We start from the raw sequence: 18362 nt of genomic DNA, 5'->3' as shown, positions 1-18362 counted from the left end.
GTAGGAGACTGATCTGGTGATGGCTGCGGTGGGCTGGATGTGTGCCCAGGCAACATCCTGTGCCCCAGTGAAATGTGGCTGGCAAATGACCCTCACTTGCCTGGATCTTCCCAGAGCATGGCACACCTCAGTGTCCTTCTGCATTTCCTGTGGTCCATTGCCTTGTGACCTCTCCTCCAAGAGTTTCCTCCTGTCCTTCCTGGGAGCTGCCAGATCTTGGGGGGCAAGTCCACAGGGGCTGGCTGTGCCTGGTGGAGCCTTTCCTCCTCCTGCATCACCCTATGGCTGTGCCACTTCTTCACAGATCTCTGACATCTACATCAGTGGGGAGTCAGGGGACATGTCAGCCAAGGAGAAGCTGCTTCTCTGGACACAGAAGGTGACAGCAGGGTACATTGGGGTGAAGTGCACCAACTTCTCCTCCTGCTGGAGCGATGGGAAGATGTTCAACGCCCTCATCCACAGATACAGGTAGGAGCAGGGGAGGGCAGCTGTCTGGGTGGGAGGAAGGGCTGAGGACCTCCCTGGGGGTCCCTGCCCCACCACTGCAGCTGGTGATGGTCAGGCTGCAGCTGGTGGTGGTCAGGCTGCAGCTGGTGGTGGTCAGGCTGCAGCTGGTGGTGGTCAGGCTGCAGCTGGTGGTGGTCAGGAGTGCTTGGGTGTGTAGGTGAAGCTTGCAGGCAGCGAGGTCTCCTTTACCTGGGAATCTCTGCCAGCTATCTGGGGGTGTGTGGATGCTTGGAAGGAGCAACAAATACAGAATGCCAGGTCACAGAATGCCAGGTTGGAAAGGACCCCAAGGATTATCTGGTCCAAACAACTACATCAGGTTGCAAGACAAAAACCATGTCGAGGTTGGGCAGAGAGACAAAAAAGGAAAAGCTTTTAAGCTGGGCATGCTGCAGTGCCTCATGTGTCAGAGCAGCACTTCCATCCCTGCTTTCAGCAGAGCACCTCAGAGCTCTCCCTAGCAGCCATTAAACCTCTCATAGCTCCTTGAGAAGACAGCACAACCCCCAGCACCTTCTTCCTGCTTGGAGCTGGGGGCAGCAATGCCAGCTCCTGCCCTGGCTGCTTGGTCAGGGGAGGCTGGCACAGCCTGGAGCTCTTGCAGGAGAATAGCAAAGGGCACCCAGGAGAAAACATCTCCTGGTCGCTGGAAGCCAGATCTTCTTTCACAGCTTGAGCATCCCCTTCCCAAAGGGGATGAGCTGGGGAGGTGCTGCAGCCCAGGTCCCCTCAAAGAGCCACAGCCTGGGACAGAGGCTCGGACAAGCCCTCAGGAATCTCCTGGACCAGCAGTGCCCATCTGGGATGCTCTGCCTCAGGCACCTTGTGCAGTTTGCTGATGCCATGACTCTGGGGCATGTCTTGCAGGCCAGATCTGGTGGACATGGAGAGGGTGCAGATCCAGAGCAACAGGGAGAACCTGGAGCAGGCCTTTGAGATCGCCGAGCGGCTGGGGGTGACGCGGCTGCTGGACGCCGAAGGTGGGCAGCGGTGGGAAGCAGCTGCTGCAGGGCAGATGCCAACCTGCTCCTGTTCCTCACTATCCTTTCTGCTCCCTCCTTGGCAGATGTGGATGTCCCCTCCCCAGATGAGAAGTCTGTGATCACTTATGTGTCTTCAATCTACGATGCCTTCCCCAAAGTCCCCGAGGGAGGAGAAGGGATCAGCGCCATCGTAAGCACCGCCGCCGCGGGCTGGGGGGCTGGCACCAGCAGCCTGGCAGGCAGCTGCTGGCTGTGGGGAGGGTTTCACACAACCCCCAGCATGACTGGGGTTGAAAGGGACCTCTGCAGATCATCTGGTCCAAGCCCCCTGCTATAAAGCAGGGTCACCCAGAGTGAATCCCACAGGAACACATCCAGCTGGGTTTTGGATGCTTCCAGAGATGGAGGCTCCACAGTCTCTCTGGCAGCCTGCTCCAGGGCTCTGCCACACTCAAGAGTGAAGAATATTTTCCCTTATGTTTCCATGGAACCTCCTGGGTTCCAGTTTGTGTCCATAACATTTGGTAGGGAGGTCTGGAAGTTCCCTGTCCACTGTAGCTGGTGGGTGGAAGAGGCTGGAGGGAGGAAGGAGCTTCCCCATTAAGGTGTCTGCTTTGTGAACTACCAGTGTGCCCTTAGAGCCACAGTGCTCTCCAGGCTCTGCAGGTCCTGCCCTGGGTTTTGAGCTCCTGGGAAAGCCAAGCTGGCTTCCAGGGAGCAGCTTGTGAAGAGGATCTTCCTCCTTGTACATGAAGAAGGCTTCATGTACCCAGGGTGGCCTGAGAGCAGGGAGGCACAGGAGAATGATTCACCTCATAGCTGTGACCTTGGCACCCTGAGTCTGTCCGTGCCCTGCCTGGCAAGGCCAGGTTCTGCCTCTCCCCCATGGAGAGCTGCCCACCAGCTGTGCTCCACAAGGATGCTCTTGCCCTGCAGGAGGTGGATTCCAGGTGGTTGGAGTACCAGAGTCGCCTGGAGTCCCTCATCTCGTGGATCAAGCAGCACACAATACTCATGTCAGATAAATCCTTCCCCCAGAACCCTGTAGAGCTAAAGGTAGGTCCTGGACAAGGTCTACCTGCAATGTCCCTTGTCCTTAGCACCCAGAGCTGGGTGGTGGCAGTCCCCAGGGTGGTTTCTGATGAGCTTCTCTCCTCCCAGGCACTTTATAACCAGTACATCCACTTCAAAGAAACTGAAATCCCAGCGAGAGAGCAGGAGAAGGGAAGGATAGAGGAGCTCTACAAACAGCTGGAGGTGAGAGCCATGTGGCTACCTGCAGGCTTGCTGGGTGGGGGAGGTTGTGCTTTCAGCAAGGCTGAAGTGTGCTCAGCTCAGGTTTGTTTTGGAGAGGAGATGTGGAAATAACCCTGAGGGTAAATGATGCATCGAGGGAGAGAGACGCTGCAGGAGCAGAGGCAGAGCTGCTGCCGCCTTACAGCCCCGCTCTGCCCTGCCCAGCCAGCTGCAGGAGGAGCAGGTGGGAACCTGCTGTCCTCTTGGTGATTTCCTCAGGTCTGGATTGAGTTTGGACGCATCAAGCTGCCCCAGGGCTACCACCCCAACGACGTGGAGGAGGAGTGGGGCAAGCTCATCATCGAGATGCTGGAGCGCGAGAAGCTCCTGCGGCCAGCAGTGGAGAGGTCGGTGCTGTGCCCACGGCAGGCGGTGCTGTGCCCCGAGGGGATGTGCCCTGCTCCCCTGGCTGGAGGCACAATCCCAAAGCTCCTCTCTCATCCATATTGTTCCCCCTCCTCTCCTCCTTCTTGTCACCTCAGGCTGGAATTGCTGCTACAGATCGCTAACAAGATCCAGAACGGTGCTCTGAGCTGCGAAGAGAAACTGACTCTGGCCAAGAACACTCTGCAGGCCGTGAGTGCCGGGGGTGCTGCTTCCCCCACTCCTCACTTCTCTGGTTCTCTCTTTGTTTTCCTGTCTCCTTCACACCCTTCCCTCACCCTGCAACCCTGCACCCATCTAGTGGGAGGTGTGCCTGCCCATGGCAGAGAGGTTGGAACTAGAGGATCTTCAGAGTCCCTTCCAACCCAAACCATCCTGTGAATCTTTTCTGGGCTGCTGTGGGGGAGTGCTCTCTCTTTGGGTTTCTGGGGTGCTCTCTCTCTGGGCTTCAGTGGAGGTCCTCTCTGGGCTTCTGTGGGGCTGTCTGGGCTGAGGGGAGCCAGCCCTCATTGTGCTCTCTGCTGGGGCAGGATGCTGCTCACCTGGAGTCGGGCCAGGCGGTGCAGTACGAGGCGGACGTGGTGGTGTACCTGCAGGAGTGCGAGGGGCTCCTGCGCCAGCTGCAGGTGGATGTGCAGATCCTGCGGGACGAGAACTACTACCAGCTGGAGGAGCTGGCCTTCAGGTGAGAGGGGGTGGGGTGGAATTTCCCCTCCCCCAGCACTAACTCTGCCAGCCCAGCAGAATAGAATAGAATAGGCCAAGTTGGAAAAGACCTTTGAGATCATGGAGTCCAACCTCTCACCCAGCACCATCTGATCAGCTAAACCATGGCACCAAGTGCCTCATCCAGGCTCTTCCTAAACACCTCCAGGCATGGTGACTCCACCACCTCACTGGGCAGCACATTCCAATGGCCAATCTCTCTTGCTGGGAAGAACTTTCTCCTCACCTCCAGCCTAAACCTCCCCTGGCACAGCTTGAGACTGTGTCCTCTTGTTCTGCTGCTGGTTGCCTGCAAATGCCTGCTGGTTGGAAGCAAATGGCAGCTGTATTTACAAGCCCAAGCTACAATCTCCAGTGGAATGCAATCAGTGTGTACAAATATCCAATAGTTACAGGGATTTCTGATTAATAAAGAGCACAAGAGCTCCCTGGTCAAAGACCAGGGGAAGCTGCAGCTTCTCCCTCTCTGCCCCCCCCCCCCCGCCCCTACCTCCCTGTACAAAAGGGACAGAAGCAGAGAAGTTAATACCAAAACAAGGCAGCCAAGGTCAAGCAGAAGCCAGTTAGTATCTCTCCCAGAGCCAAGAAGTGAGAAGAGAAATTGTTTGGGTGCAAGCAGTTTAAGTTCCTTATCTCTTCCAATGGGATGCTTTGGAATGATCTGTGTTTTCCTCTCCACAGCCAGCAGGGATTTGTTGACCCTTTCACTACTTTTCTGCTCAATCTGTGAAACATTTGAGAGGCATACCCTAAAACTACCACAGAGGGAGGTGGAGAAAGGTGGTGAGGGGCTGGGGAAGGAGGCAGTGTGTGTGTGAGTGTCAGCTGCTTGCCCCCCTCCAGGACCATGAGGCTGCAGGACGAGCTGGTGACGCTGAGGCTGGAGTGCACAAACCTCTACAGGAAAGGTCACTTCTCCACTCTGGAGCTGGTGCCCACCTCCACACTGAGCACAGCACACCTGAAGGGCGAGTCCCTGACCAAAGGGCTGCACACCTCCTCTGCCTCCTGGTTCAGGAAGCCTATGACCAGGATAGAGCTGGTGGCCATCTCCTCTTCAGAGGATGAAGGCAGCCTCCGCTTCGTGTACGAGCTGCTGGCCTGGGTGGAGGAGATGCAGGTGAGCATGGTGGCCTGGCTCTGCTCACGCTGGCCTGGGAAGGTTGGAAGCTGGCCTGGGAAGGTTGGAAGCTGGCCTGGGCCTCCTCCTGCCTTTATCTGTGGATAGTTCCCCTGGTGGTTTCTGGAGAGCACCAAAGCTTTTGGCTCGAGTTGGGGTTTCTCCCTTGTGATCCTGCTGACCTGTGGGGAACAGAAGATCTTTTCAAAGCTGGAAGCAAATCCCTCCTGACGCTGTCAGACCCTTAGGGACTGTGTGAAGCTTGTGCAGATTGCCCCAGAAATCTCTCAGTGCTGGGTTGGGACCTTCTGCCAGGGCTGCTGTGGTGGTTGTGCGCTCTCGAGCGGCCTCAGAGGCTTCTTTGCCCCTTGTGTCTTGTTGAGAGATGCTCCTTCAGCTGAGGAGTGCTGACCTGGACCTCTTGGCCTGTTTCAGATGAGACTGGAGAGGGCAGAGTGGGGAACAGACCTGCCAAGTGTGGAAAGCCAGCTGGAGACCCAGCGGCACGTCCACAGCAGCGTGGAGGAGCTGGGCTCCAGCGTGAAGGAGGCTCGGATGTATGAGGTGAGGTGGCACAGGCTGGGTGGCACAGGGCATGGCACACTGTGTGCAGGAAGGTGAGGGCATCAGGACCAGCTCTTGTGGGTGAAGGTGCCTGGGGCAGAGATGATTTGTAAGGATGGAGCTTCCGTATCGCTGCTGGGCTGGTGCAGGAGGCTGCTGCCCTGAGCCATGCTCTGTGCCTCCTGCTGCTCCTCCAAAGCTGGGGAGGAAGGCTCAGAGGGCTGGGGCTGCAGGTGATGCCATCCTGTGTGGGCTCACAGGGGCATTTTTCATCCTTCAGGGCAAAATGTCTCAGAATTTCCGTGCCAGCTACACAGAGACCCTGGGCAAGCTGGAGACGCAGTACTGCAAGCTGATGGTGAGTGGACCTCCAGGTGGGCCTCTAGCAGAGCTTGGGGAATGTGGGGTCCATCCCTGCTGCACTGCTCCAAGGCTGGGGGGGGGGGAAGAAAACCAGTTGGCTTCAGAGCAGGAAAGAGGAATCAGAACTGTCAGGGTTGGAAGGGAGCTCAAGGCTCAGCCAGTTCCAAACCCCTGCCATGGGCAGGGACACCTCACACCACAGCAGGTTGCTCACAGCCACCTCCAGCCTGGCCTTAAAAATCTCCAGGGGTGAGGCTGGGCAGCCTGTTCAGTGTCTCACCACCTTCCCTCTTGGTTGTGTTCAGGAAACCTCAAGCTTCCGCCTGAGGCACCTGCAGAGCTTGCACGGCTTCGTGTCCCGAGCCACTGCCGAGCTCATCTGGCTCAACGAGAAGGAGGAGGAGGAGCTGGCCTATGACTGGAGTGACAACAACCCCAACATTGCAGCCAAGAAGAACTACTTCATGGTGAGTGAAGGGGCAGGGCTGCTGGGGTGCAGTGCAGCTTCAGCTGCCTGGGCTCTGCTGTGGGACCTGCAGCTGCTTTGGGCTCTGCTGTGGCACCTTCAGCTGCTTTGGGCTCTGCTGTGGCACCTTCAGCTGCTTTGGGCTCTGCTGTGGCACCTTCAGCTGCTTTGGGCTCTGCTGTGGCACCTTCAGCTGCTTTGGGCTCTGCTGTGGCACCTTCAGCTGCTTTGGGCTCTGCTGTGGGACCTTCAGCTGCTTTGGGCTCTGCTGTGGCACCTTCAGCTGCTTTGGGCTCTGCTGTGGCACCTTCAGCTGCTTTGGGCTCTGCTGTGGGACCTTCAGCTGCTTTGGGCTCTGCTGTGGGACCTTCAGCTGCTTTGGGCTCTGCTGTGGCACCTTCAGCTGCTTTGGGCTCTGCTGTGGCACCTTCAGCTGCTTTGGGCTCTGCTGTGGCACCTTCAGCTGCTTTGGGCTCTGCTGTGGCACCTTCAGCTGCTTTGGGCTCTGCTGTGGCACCTTCAGCTGCTTTGGGCTCTGCTGTGGCACCTTCAGCTGCTTTGGGCTCTGCTGTGCCACCTTCAGCTGCCAACAGATCTCAAGTCCCCAGAGTTTGGAGCTTGCAACTCATGAGTGCAGCTGATGGAAGTGCAGCAAAGTGTTTGTTCAATCCATATGGCATCCAAAGATCTGTTTTCAGTGCTTTTTGGGACTGAAGGCATCTTGAACAGGTGAAAGGAAAAAGAAGCCTAAGCTAAAGAGGAGAATGAGTTCTCTTTAAAGCAGCAGAAATAATCACCTGAAGAGGTCCCTGGGCAGTTTTCCAGTACCTGTGCTGCATCTGCTCCATGGGTTTGGTGCACAGGAGACATCCCAGTGGGAATCAGCTGTGGTGCTCCCTGAGCATCAGCTGTGCTGGCTTCCCTGAGATCCACTGGGATTTACTGCAGGGTTTCCATGCTGTGTGCTGTAGCAGTTGGATGCTAGGAGGAACTTCTTTGAGGGTGGTAGAGCAGTGGGGCAGGCTGCTCAGAGTGGCAGTGAAGTCCACCTCTGGAATCCACCAGGTCTCTGGAGTCATTCAAAACCCACCTGGACATTGTGATCCTGGGTAACCTGCTCTAGGTGACCCTGCTTTGGCAGGGGGATTGGACTGGATGATCTCCAGAGGTCCCTTCCAGCCCCCACTGTGCTGGGATGCTGGGATCCTGTGCTCTGGTCTGAGTGAGGCTGCTCCCTGCAGCTGAGACTTGCTCTGTGCTTGTGTCCTCCTCGCAGGAGCTGACGGCGGAGCTGGAGGAGAAGCAGGACATCTTCTGCTCCCTCCAAGAGACAGCTGAGCTGCTGTCCCTGGAGAACCACCCAGCCAAGCAAACTGTCGAGGTGAGCAAGCACAAGGAGGAGCTGGGAGAAGCCCCAGGAATCTCACCCAGGACTGGGACATTTGCTGTGCCACCATCACCTGGCCACCTGGGGCCGAGGAAGTGTTCGGTGGTGGTGGGAAGGCAGCAGTGCTGTGCTAGGGCTGGTTTGGGCTCAAGGCCATTCCCAAACAATCCCCACCTCAAATTAAGGCACAGATACACCTGGATGAGCCTTTCCTGCAGCGAGGTGATGCAGGGAGTGGCCCTGGCTCTCTTGGAGAAAGCTGTGGTGGTGAAGCAAAGGGCTGTGGGGACAAAATTCTGCCTGAGGTTTCTCCCTGGGGTAGAAGAAGGCAAACCTGTGCCTGCTGCACCCCTCAGCATCAGCAGCCCAGGCTCTCCTGCCCTTCCTGCCTGTGTCTGGCTGCAGCCAGATCTTGCCTGTAGCTGTGCATCCCAGCAGCTGTCTCCTCCCTGTGGCAGGGAGGTGCTGGTTGCTCACCTCCTGCCCTGTGTCCCTCAGGCCTACAGCGCGGCCGTGCAGAGCCAGTGGCAGTGGATAAAGCAGCTCTGCCTCTGCGTGGAGCAGCACGTCAAGGAGAATGCTGCCTATTTCCAGGTACTTTGGAGGGGCAAGCCTTTGGGAGAGGGGGAAGGAGGCAGCTGGGCTGCCCATGGGGGCTGCCTTCTCCTGAGTCATCTCTTTCTCCCACTGGGATGCCTCGCTAGGGCAAGAAGGATCAACCTCCACATAGTTCTGGCCATCCTCATGGGATTCCTTTGCTGCCTTAAGGGCAGAATAGCAGCAGGAGCTGCTGGCTGAGATGTTGGGTGGTTCCTCAGGGGGCTGTGTGCTTCTGGGTGGCCCTTGTACACCTTTCCCTGAGCCTCCTTTGCCTCTGCAGTTCTTCAGCGACGCTCGGGAGTCGGAGAGCTACCTGCGCAGCCTGCAGGACTCCATCAAAAGGAAGTACTCCTGTGACCACAGCACCAGCCTGACCCGCCTGGAGGACCTGCTGCAGGACTCCATGGTGGGTTCCCCCACATCCTCCCCACCCTGGGCAGGCAGGCAGGCGATGGCTGGCCTTGCTGTGACCCACCAGCCCTGCTTGGGTGAATCCTTGCTTGCCAGGGCCACTGGGCTGTGTTTGTTGCCCCAGCGGTGCAGGCCTGTGTGATGTGCTTGGGTTGCTTCTCCATCTTGGTCAGTGTTGTGCTTTTGGCTGGAGCTGCTGCCTGTGTTTGTGCTTGGCTGTGGGGTGCAGGCTGGGTGGCTGTGATGGTGCCCATGGTTGCCAGACCTTGGGTTGGTCTCGTTTCAAGGTGCTGCTCAGCAGCTGGCTGTGTCCTCGGGGTGCAGAGCAGGCAGTTTGTGCTGTTTGGGCTGTCTCCTAGCTTTGAGATGTAGCAGAATCAAACATCTGCCCTGGTTCATCCCCATGGATGCCCATCCTGGCCTGCATGGAGCTGGTGGTGTTGATGTTGGTGTCGTGCAGAGCCTGGAGGATGCTCCTGGCTCTGGTTCTGAGCTGGTGCTGGCTGGGAGCATGGTGGCTGCAGGGAAATGCCTGTGCTTTATCCAGACCAAATCCCATGTTAATCCATCGTGGCTCTGAGGGTGGGGGCAGAGCCAGGGCAGCCTGGCTGCATGTGGAGATGGAGGCTTGGCCCTGCTGAGCCCCAGCACGTGGCCTGGCTCAGCTGTGGCACAGCAGAGGGCAGCCGGCCGGCGGTGGCCTTGTCTCATCCCACCTGAGAAAAAACCTAACCCCAACCTAACCCCAGAATGCAAGGAGCAGAGCATCAGGTGGTGTTTGATCTCAGGGCTGGGGGAGGATTTGGGTGGTGAGCTAACTGCTGAGCTGGAGGTGAGGTGACCTCAGAGTGTGTGGAGTCAGGAGGCTGCTTTGGCTTTGCTCTTGGTGCACGCCGCAGACCTCCAGCGAGGCCCCAGAGAAGCTGGGGGGCACCTCCTGGCTGTTTGTGAGGGGGGCATCAGCTGGGCTAGGCCTCACCATCTCCCCTGGAGGGGATCCCATCCTCTCTGTCATGTTCTTGGTGGGGTTGTCCTGGTCTGTTTTCCAGCACTACCAGGACATGGAGCAGCCAGGCTGGCTCCTGGGGTCCCTGTCTGTGAGCCTTAGCAGTCCCAGGGTTGTGGCAGGCAGCATCTGGGGTGGGAGAGGCTCCTCTGGGCAGCTGGAGAGTGGCCACGAGCTCAGGATGGGGGCAGCTGGCCTGAGCTCAGCTCTGTTTCTTACCTAATAAGTTACAGTTGTATTTCTTCCAATCATGCTCCCTGGGACAGGCACAGGTAGTTTATTTAATCATTTCTTCTTTTCTTTCTCCTTTATTTTCTTTCTTTGACCATTCAATGATCCTCCATCGTTGTTAGCACACTAACCAACCCCCAGAGGACCAAGCATGAGGGACAACAGCTGTCTGGGATCCTTATTTTTGTGCAGCCAGAGCAGGCTGAGTTGCCCCTAAGCACAGGAGCTGCCAGTGTCATGATCCACACACGTCCCCCACCGCTGCTGGAGGATGCTGCCAGGGACACTTGTCACCGGTTCCCTCTGGGCTCTGCCATCATGGGACCCAGCAGGGACTTGGGGCAATCAGTGACACAACATCTGCCCTCCAACTGGCCAGTTTCTGGCCAAACCCAGGGACCTGTGTGATCATTCCACCCCCAGCCCCTTCTCCTGAGGTGTTTTGTCCACAGGCTCCATTGTCTCTCCATTCCAGCCTCCACCTTCACCCTTTGCTTTAGAAGAGGGAGCATGCTTCTGTGGTCTCCAAAGAGCAGAATGTCCCCAGCCTCAGGCTGGAGCTTGTCCCTTCCACCTCCTGGGACTTCAGTTCTGGTGTATGCTGTCTTCTCTGTTTGGTTTGGGGTTTTTTCTCCCCCTTTTGGCAGAAAACCTTTGCCTGTCCAAGCAGCAAAAGCGCCAGAGGTGTGCATGTGGCTTTGCAGGGCAGTGGGAGTAGGAGTGGAGAGGTCCCACCCTGAGCTGAAGTCCATTCTCCTTTCCCATCCCTTCCCTGCCCTTCTCCTGGGCCAGCAGGATCAGCAGGGTCCTCCTGGCTCGGTGTTTGGTCAGCCCTTGAGGTCCCAGCAGGCCAGCGCCGGGGGGGGCAGTGCCGAGGTGCCTGGAGGAGATCTCTCCTCTGCCTCCAGCAACTCGACCTTCATCCTTCTCCCTGCCAGGATGAGAAGGAGCAGCTCATCCAGTCCAAGAGCTCCGTTGCCAGCCTGGTGGGAAGGTCCAAGAGCATCGTGCAGCTGCGGCCCAGGAACCCTGAGCACCTGGTGCGGAGCACCATCCCCATCAAGGCTGTCTGTGACTACCGGCAGATCGAGGTGAGGGCAGCTGCTGTCTGGGGGCTGCTCAGTCTGGAGAGGAGAAGGCTGCCAGGAGACCTAATTGTGGCCTTCCAGTATCTGCAGGGGGCTACAGGAAAGCTGGGGAGGGACTTTTGAGGGTGTCAGGGAGTTGATAGGACTGGGGGGATGGATCTGAGCTAGAGGAGGGGAGATTTGGATTAGACCTTAGGAAGAAGTTCTTCCCCATGAGGGTGCTGAGAGCCTGGCACAGGCTGCCCAGGGAGGTGGTGGAAGCCTCATCCCTGGAGGCTTTTAAGGCCAGGCTGGATGTGGCTGTGAGCAGCCTGCTGTGGTGTGAGGTGTCCCTGCCCATGGCAGGGGGTTGGAGCTGGCTGAGCCTTGAGCTCCCTCCCAACCCTGACAATTCTGTGATTCTATGACCTTGGGAGGGGGGAGCAGGGACAAGGCAGGGCAGCAACAGCCAGGATGAGCTCTCTGGTGCCTGTCAATGAGAAGGATGAATGGAGTGGGAAGACAGGAGGTGGGGGCAGTGTGGCTGTTGTTCCTGGAGCACATCTCAGATCTATTCTGGGTGGGAGCTCAGCTCCTTTCCCTGAGGAGGATGGGCTCCAGCAGCCCCAGCCAGAGCAGCACGTGGGTGGCAGCCAGCTCTGTGTGACTTCCTTGTCTTCCTCTCCAGACATTTGTGCTGTGCTGCTTGGCACTGTGCCAGGCTTCTGGCTTGATTAAAACCCCAATCCAGGTCTTGCTGGGGGCTGGCAGCCAGGGCAGGGGTGTGCAGCCCTGCTGCTGGTTGCTGATGGCTTGGGTGGTGTTGGTGCCTCTCCAGATCACCATCTGCAGGAATGATGAATGTGTGCTGGAGGACAATTCCCAGAGGACCAAATGGAAGGTGATCAGCCCCACAGGGAACGAGGCCATGGTGCCTTCTGTCTGCTTCCTGATCCCCCCACCCAACAAAGAGGCCATTGAGATGGCCAACAGGTAACTCACTGCTCTCTGCAGCAAGGGGGCCCAGAGGTGCAGTGGCAGGGAGGTGAGGAGGGAGTTGGTGCCATGGGAGGAGGCAGATCCAGGGTGGGAGTGGGAGAGGAGCTGGGATGGACAAAGAGGAGTGGTTGGCACAGCTAATTTTGGTGCAAGGAGAGGAACCCCTCCTGATTATACAGCTGCAGGCTCCAGCACAGCACCTGCTGCAGTAGCCTGCAGAAGGAAAAATGATACTTAGGGAGGGGAGAATCCCTCCAGGGATCTCTGGAACTGGGCAGCAGGAGCCTCTGCTGGGCTGGGCTCACTGGGCAGCAATGGCTGGGGGCCTGAGAGTACTGAAAGGGCTGAGAGTACTGAGGAGATCCAGGGCTGATGGATCTGCTCCTTGGCCTTGCAGGGTAGAACAGTTGTACCAGAAAGTGATGGCCCTCTGGCACCAGCTCCACATGAACACCAAGAGCCTCATCTCCTGGAACTACCTGCGGAAGGACATAGCCCTGGTGCAAAGCTTCAGCATGGAAAAGGTGTGGTAGGGGCCTCTTGGCTTGGCTTTGGGGCTGGGTTGCTCATGGTCCTTGGCTTCTTTGGGTGGCTGAGGAGGAAGGGAAGACCAGAAAAGTGCAGGGTTGGGGAAGTCAAGGGTCTTCACTGCCTCAGCAGAAGGAAAAGCTGAGCTTGGGGGTTCTGAGCTTGGGGGTTCCTAATAAAAAGAGCCTCAGCGCCGTGGCCTTGGTGTTCCATTACTGCTCTCTACAACTGCATGAGGGGAGGCTGGAGCCAGGTGGGGGTTGGCCTCTTCTCCCAAGGAGGAAGCAACAGGACAAGAGGAAATGGCCTCAAGTTGCAGCAGGGGAGGTTTAGGGTGGACATGAGGAACAATTTCTTCCCCAGGGGTTGTCAAGGTCTGGCCCAGACCGCCCAGGGCAGTGCTGGAGTCCCCATCCCTGGAGGGGTTTCAAGGCCATGGAGAAGTGGTGCTGAGGGCCCTGGTTCAATGGTAACCTGGCAGTGCTGGGTTGATGGTTGGACCTGATGACCTGAGGTCTCTTCCAAGTGAACTGAATCTGTGATTAGGGAGCAAGGGAGGCAGGAGGCCGGCAGGGAATAACTTTCCTTTGCTCCTCACTTGGCGGAGGAAGGCGACTGAGCTGGGGAGGGTGGCAGGAAGTCATTCCTGGTGGTTAGATGTGCTGCTTTCCCTCTCACAGCTCAGATCCTTAGCCCAAGGGGAGTGCCAGCAAGCCATGAAGAGCCTTCAGGCCCATTATGAGGACTTCCTGCAGGACAGCCGAGACTCAGAGCTCTTCTCGGTGTCCGACCGGCTGCGGCTGGAGGAGGAAGTGGAGGCTTCCAAGGAACACATCCGGCAGCTGCTGGAGTCCATGGAGAACGGTGAGCTTCAGAGGGCTGATGGCTTAACCAGGAGCTGTGGGGCCTCATAAACAAAGGATTTATGGGATGGCTTCGTCTCCTGCTGGTTGATGATGTGAGCAGCTGCCCTCTTCATTTCTCCATCCATTCAAGCCTTTGGGCCTCTGTCCAGCGACGTTCCTGCAGAGCAGTGCTCCTTGGCTCGGCAGCACTGCTGCTGAGTCCTCACCCCAGGGTTGTTGGGGATGGGTTCAAGTCATTAGGATGCATTCTGGGCCAAGGAGTTGTTGTTGCAGTGAATCTTAGGTGGTGGTGACATGTGTGACACGGCAGCACTGTGAGTCCCACCACGACCAGGGACTCCGGAGCTCCATCAGGGGAGGTGCTCTGGGGCTGGATTTGTTCCTGGCTGCTTTTGAACCAGATCATAGAATTGGTTTGGTTGGGAAAGCTCTCTGAGATGTCTGGAACACAGTGAGGAGAGGCTGAGGCAGCTGAGGTTGTTTAGCCTGGAGAAGAGGAGGCTCAGGGGAGACCTTGCTCTCTACAACTCCCTGAAGGGAGGTTGCAGCCAGGTGGGGGTTGGTCTCCTCTCCCAGGCAACCAGGCACAGAAGGAGAGGACACAGTCTCAAGCTGTGCCAGGGGAGGTTTGGGCTGGAGGTGAGGAAGAAATTCTTCAGAGACACAGAGACTGGCTGTTGGAATGTGCTGCCCTGGGAGGTGGTGGAGTCACTGTCCCTGGAGGTGTTTAAAATAAGCCTGGATGAGGCCCTTGGTGCCGTGGTTTAGTTGCTCAGATGGTGCTGGGGGATAGCTTGGACTTGATGATCTCAAAGGTCTCAAACCTGGTTAACTCTGTGTGATTCTGTGAGATCCAATCACTGCCCTAACACCACCATGGCCACTAAACCACCTCCCAAAGTGCCATGGCCACACTTTTCATGAGCACCTCCAGATGATCCAATTCCTGTGCAGGGACCTCGCTGCCACGGGGCTGGGGGCTCCCAGCAGGTCCCCCGTGGGGCAGGCACTGGCTGGGCTGATCTGAGCTGCTCTTTGGGGTTTGTCTGTGACTTGCAGAAGACAAAGACGAGACTGCTGCCAGGACTTACCTGTCAGAGCTGAAGAACATCCGCCTGCACCTGGAGGAGTGCGAGCAGAGGCTGGGCAGCAGAATCCAGGCCCCCGGCGGCTCCCGGGCGGACGGCGACACCATCCAGGACAACACCATCCGCACGGCGGAGCAGGAGGTCAGGCCTGCTGCTGGGAGGTGTGGAGGGAGGTGGTGGCCACTGGTGCCCTGTGCTGGGTTGAAAATTCCCCTCCCCAGCCCCCCAGCATTAACTTTGCCAGAGCAGCTCAGCTGGAAGCAAATGGAAGCTGTGTGTGTAAGCCAGTGGAAGCTGTGTGTGTGTGGGGAAGCCAATGGAAGCTGTGTGTGTGTGTGTAAGCCAGTGGAAGCTGTGTGTGTGTGTGGGGAAGCCAATGGAAGCTGTGTGTGTGTGTGTGGAAGCCAATGGAAGCTGTGTGTGTGTGTGGAAGCCAATGGAAGCTGTGTGTGTAAGCCAATGGAAGCTGTGTGTGTGTGTGTAAGCCAGTGGAAGCTGTGTGTGTGTGTGTAAGCCAGTGGAAGCTGTGTGTGTGTGTGGGGAAGCCAATGGAAGCTGTGTGTGTGTGTGTAAGCCAGTGGAAGCTGTGTGTGTGTGTGGGGAAGCCAATGGAAGCTGTGTGTGTGTGTAAGCCAGTGGAAGCTGTGTGTGTGTGTGTGTAAGCCAATGGAAGCTGTGTGTGGAAGCCAATGGAAGCTGTGTGTGTGTGTGTAAGCCAATGGAAGCTGTGTGTGTGTGTGTGTAAGCCAGTGGAAGCTGTGTGTGTGTGGAAGCCAATGGAAGCTGTGTGTGTGTGGAAGCCAATGGAAGCTGTGTGTGTGTGTGGAAGCCAATGGAAGCTGTGTGTGTGTGTGTAAGCCAATGGAAGCTGTGTGTGGAAGCCAATGGAAGCTGTGTGTGTGTGTGGGGAAGCCAATGGAAGCTGTGTGTGTGTGTGTGTAAGCCAATGGAAGCTGTGTGTGGAAGCCAATGGAAGCTCTGTGTGTGTGTGGGGAAGCCAATGGAAGCTCTGTGTGTGTGTGGGGAAGCCAATGGAAGCTGTGTGTGTGTGTGTGGAAGCCAATGGAAGCTGTGTGTGTGTGTAAGCCAGTGGAAGCTGTGTGTGTGTGGAAGCCAATGGAAGCTGTGTGTGTGTGTGTGGAAGCCAATGGAAGCTGTGTGTGTGTGTAAGCCAGTGGAAGCTGTGTGTGTGTGTGGGGAAGCCAGTGGAAGCTGTGTGTGTGTGTGTGTAAGCCAGTGGAAGCTGTGTGTGTGTGTGGAAGCCAATGGAAGCTGTGTGTGTGTGTGTGTAAGCCAATGGAAGCTGTGTGTGGAAGCCAATGGAAGCTCTGTGTGTGTGTGGGGAAGCCAATGGAAGCTCTGTGTGTGTGTGGGGAAGCCAATGGAAGCTGTGTGTGTGTGTGTGGAAGCCAATGGAAGCTGTGTGTGTGTGTAAGCCAGTGGAAGCTGTGTGTGTGTGGAAGCCAATGGAAGCTGTGTGTGTGTGTGTGGGGAAGCCAATGGAAGCTGTGTGTGTGTGGGGAAGCCAATGGAAGCTGTGTGTGTGTGTGTGTAAGCCAATGGAAGCTGTGTGTGTGTGTGGAAGCCAATGGAAGCTGTGTGTGTGTGTGGAAGCCAATGGAAGCTCTGTGTGTGTGGGGAAGCCAATGGAAGCTGTGTGTGTGTGTGTGTAAGCCAGTGGAAGCTGTGTGTGTGTGTGTGGAAGCCAATGGAAGCTGTGTGTGTGTGTGGAAGCCAATGGAAGCTCTGTGTGTGTGTGTAAGCCAGTGGAAGCTGTGTGTGTGTGTGTGTAAGCCAATGGAAGCTCTGTGTGTGTGTGTAAGCCAGTGGAAGCTCTGTGTGTGTGTGGGGAAGCCAATGGAAGCTGTGTGTGTGTGTGTAAGCCAGTGGAAGCTGTGTGTGTGTGTGGGGAAGCCAATGGAAGCTGTGTGTGTGTGTGGGGAAGCCAATGGAAGCTGTGTGTGTGTGTGTGTAAGCCAGTGGAAGCTGTGTGTGTGTGTGTGGAAGCCAATGGAAGCTGTGTGTGTGTGTGTAAGCCAGTGGAAGCTGTGTGTGTGTGTAAGCCAATGGAAGCTGTGTGTGTGTGTGTGTAAGCCAATGGAAGCTGTGTGTGGAAGCCAATGGAAGCTGTGTGTGTGTGTGGGGGGAAGCCAATGGAAGCTGTGTGTGTGTGTGTGTAAGCCAGTGGAAGCTGTGTGTGTGTGGGGAAGCCAATGGAAGCTGTGTGTGTGTGTAAGCCAGTGGAAGCTGTGTGTGTGTGTGGGGAAGCCAATGGAAGCTGTGTGTGTGTGTGGAAGCCAATGGAAGCTGTGTGTGTGTGTGGGGAAGCCAATGGAAGCTGTGTGTGTGTGTGTGTAAGCCAATGGAAGCTGTGTGTGTGTGTGTGGAAGCCAATGGAAGCTGTGTGTGTGTGTAAGCCAGTGGAAGCTGTGTGTGTGTGTGGGGAAGCCAATGGAAGCTGTGTGTGTGTGTGGGGAAGCCAATGGAAGCTGTGTGTGTGTGGGGAAGCCAATGGAAGCTCTGTGTGTGTGTGGGGAAGCCAATGGAAGCTGTGTGTGTGTGTGTGGAAGCCAATGGAAGCTGTGTGTGTGTGTGTGTAAGCCAGTGGAAGCTGTGTGTGTGTGTGTGGAAGCCAATGGAAGCTGTGTGTGTGTGTAAGCCAGTGGAAGCTGTGTGTGTGTGTAAGCCAATGGAAGCTGTGTGTGTGTGTGTGGAAGCCAATGGAAGCTCTGTGTGTGTGTGTGTAAGCCAGTGGAAGCTGTGTGTGTGTGGGGAAGCCAATGGAAGCTGTGTGTGTGTGTGTGTAAGCCAGTGGAAGCTGTGTGTGTGTGTAAGCCAATGGAAGCTGTGTGTGTGTGTGGGGAAGCCAATGGAAGCTGTGTGTGTGTGTGGAAGCCAATGGAAGCTGTGTGTGTGTGGGGAAGCCAATGGAAGCTGTGTGTGTGTGTGTGGAAGCCAATGGAAGCTGTGTGTGTGTGTGTGGGGAAGCCAATGGAAGCTGTGTGTGTGTGTGGAAGCCAATGGAAGCTGTGTGTGTGTGTAGGGAAGCCAATGGAAGCTGTGTGTGTGTGTGGAAGCCAATGGAAGCTGTGTGTGTGTGTGGGGAAGCCAATGGAAGCTGTGTGTGTGTGTGGAAGCCAATGGAAGCTGTGTGTGTGTGTGTGGGGAAGCCAATGGAAGCTGTGTGTGTGTGTGGAAGCCAATGGAAGCTGTGTGTGTGTGTGTGGAAGCCAATGGAAGCTGTGTGTGTGTGTGTGGGGAAGCCAATGGAAGCTCTGTGTGTGTGTGTGGAAGCCAATGGAAGCTGTGTGTGTGTGTGGGGAAGCCAATGGAAGCTCTGTGTGTGTGTGTGGAAGCCAATGGAAGCTGTGTGTGTGTGTAAGCCAGTGGAAGCTGTGTGTGTGTGTGTGTAAGCCAGTGGAAGCTGTGTGTGTGTGTGGGGAAGCCAATGGAAGCTGTGTGTGTGTGTAAGCCAGTGGAAGCTGTGTGTGTGTGTGTAAGCCAATGGAAGCTGTGTGTGTGTGTGGGGAAGCCAATGGAAGCTGTGTGTGTGTGTGTGTAAGCCAGTGGAAGCTGTGTGTGTGTGTGTGGGGAAGCCAATGGAAGCTGTGTGTGTGTGTGTGTAAGCCAATGGAAGCTGTGTGTGTGGGGAAGCCAATGGAAGCTCTGTGTGTGTGTGTGTGTAAGCCAATGGAAGCTGTGTGTGGAAGCCAATGGAAGCTGTGTGTGTGTGTGTGGAAGCCAATGGAAGCTGTGTGTGTGTGTGG

General features: G+C 56.6%; 1 protein-coding gene across 20 annotated transcripts in view; it reads left to right on the top strand.

Moving 5' to 3' along the window:
* MACF1 (microtubule actin crosslinking factor 1) overlaps positions 1–18362 on the top strand; it is a 186907-nt gene that overhangs the window by 53884 nt on the left and 114661 nt on the right. For all 20 annotated transcript variants that reach the window (XM_068159206.1, XM_068159207.1, XM_068159210.1 and 17 more), the window contains 20 exons: positions 305–471; positions 1378–1490; positions 1577–1683; positions 2430–2549; positions 2655–2750; positions 3009–3136; positions 3272–3365; positions 3704–3858; positions 4743–5019; positions 5455–5583; positions 5864–5941; positions 6252–6413; positions 7689–7793; positions 8298–8393; positions 8680–8805; positions 10986–11138; positions 11953–12107; positions 12511–12637; positions 13322–13505; positions 14567–14736. In XM_068159206.1, coding sequence (XP_068015307.1) covers positions 305–471; positions 1378–1490; positions 1577–1683; positions 2430–2549; positions 2655–2750; positions 3009–3136; positions 3272–3365; positions 3704–3858; positions 4743–5019; positions 5455–5583; positions 5864–5941; positions 6252–6413; positions 7689–7793; positions 8298–8393; positions 8680–8805; positions 10986–11138; positions 11953–12107; positions 12511–12637; positions 13322–13505; positions 14567–14736 — 2742 coding nt within the window. The remainder of the gene's footprint in view (positions 1–304; positions 472–1377; positions 1491–1576; positions 1684–2429; positions 2550–2654; positions 2751–3008; positions 3137–3271; positions 3366–3703; positions 3859–4742; positions 5020–5454; positions 5584–5863; positions 5942–6251; positions 6414–7688; positions 7794–8297; positions 8394–8679; positions 8806–10985; positions 11139–11952; positions 12108–12510; positions 12638–13321; positions 13506–14566; positions 14737–18362) is intronic.

Source organism: Melanerpes formicivorus, unplaced genomic scaffold (genome assembly GCF_026170545.1).
Source record: "Melanerpes formicivorus ecotype bairdi unplaced genomic scaffold, bMelFor1.0.p_v2 SCAF_45, whole genome shotgun sequence".
Lineage (NCBI taxonomy): Eukaryota > Metazoa > Chordata > Aves > Piciformes > Picidae > Melanerpes > Melanerpes formicivorus.
Note: the sequence above shows the minus strand (reverse complement) of the source record. Positions and strands in the feature narration are given on the sequence as shown.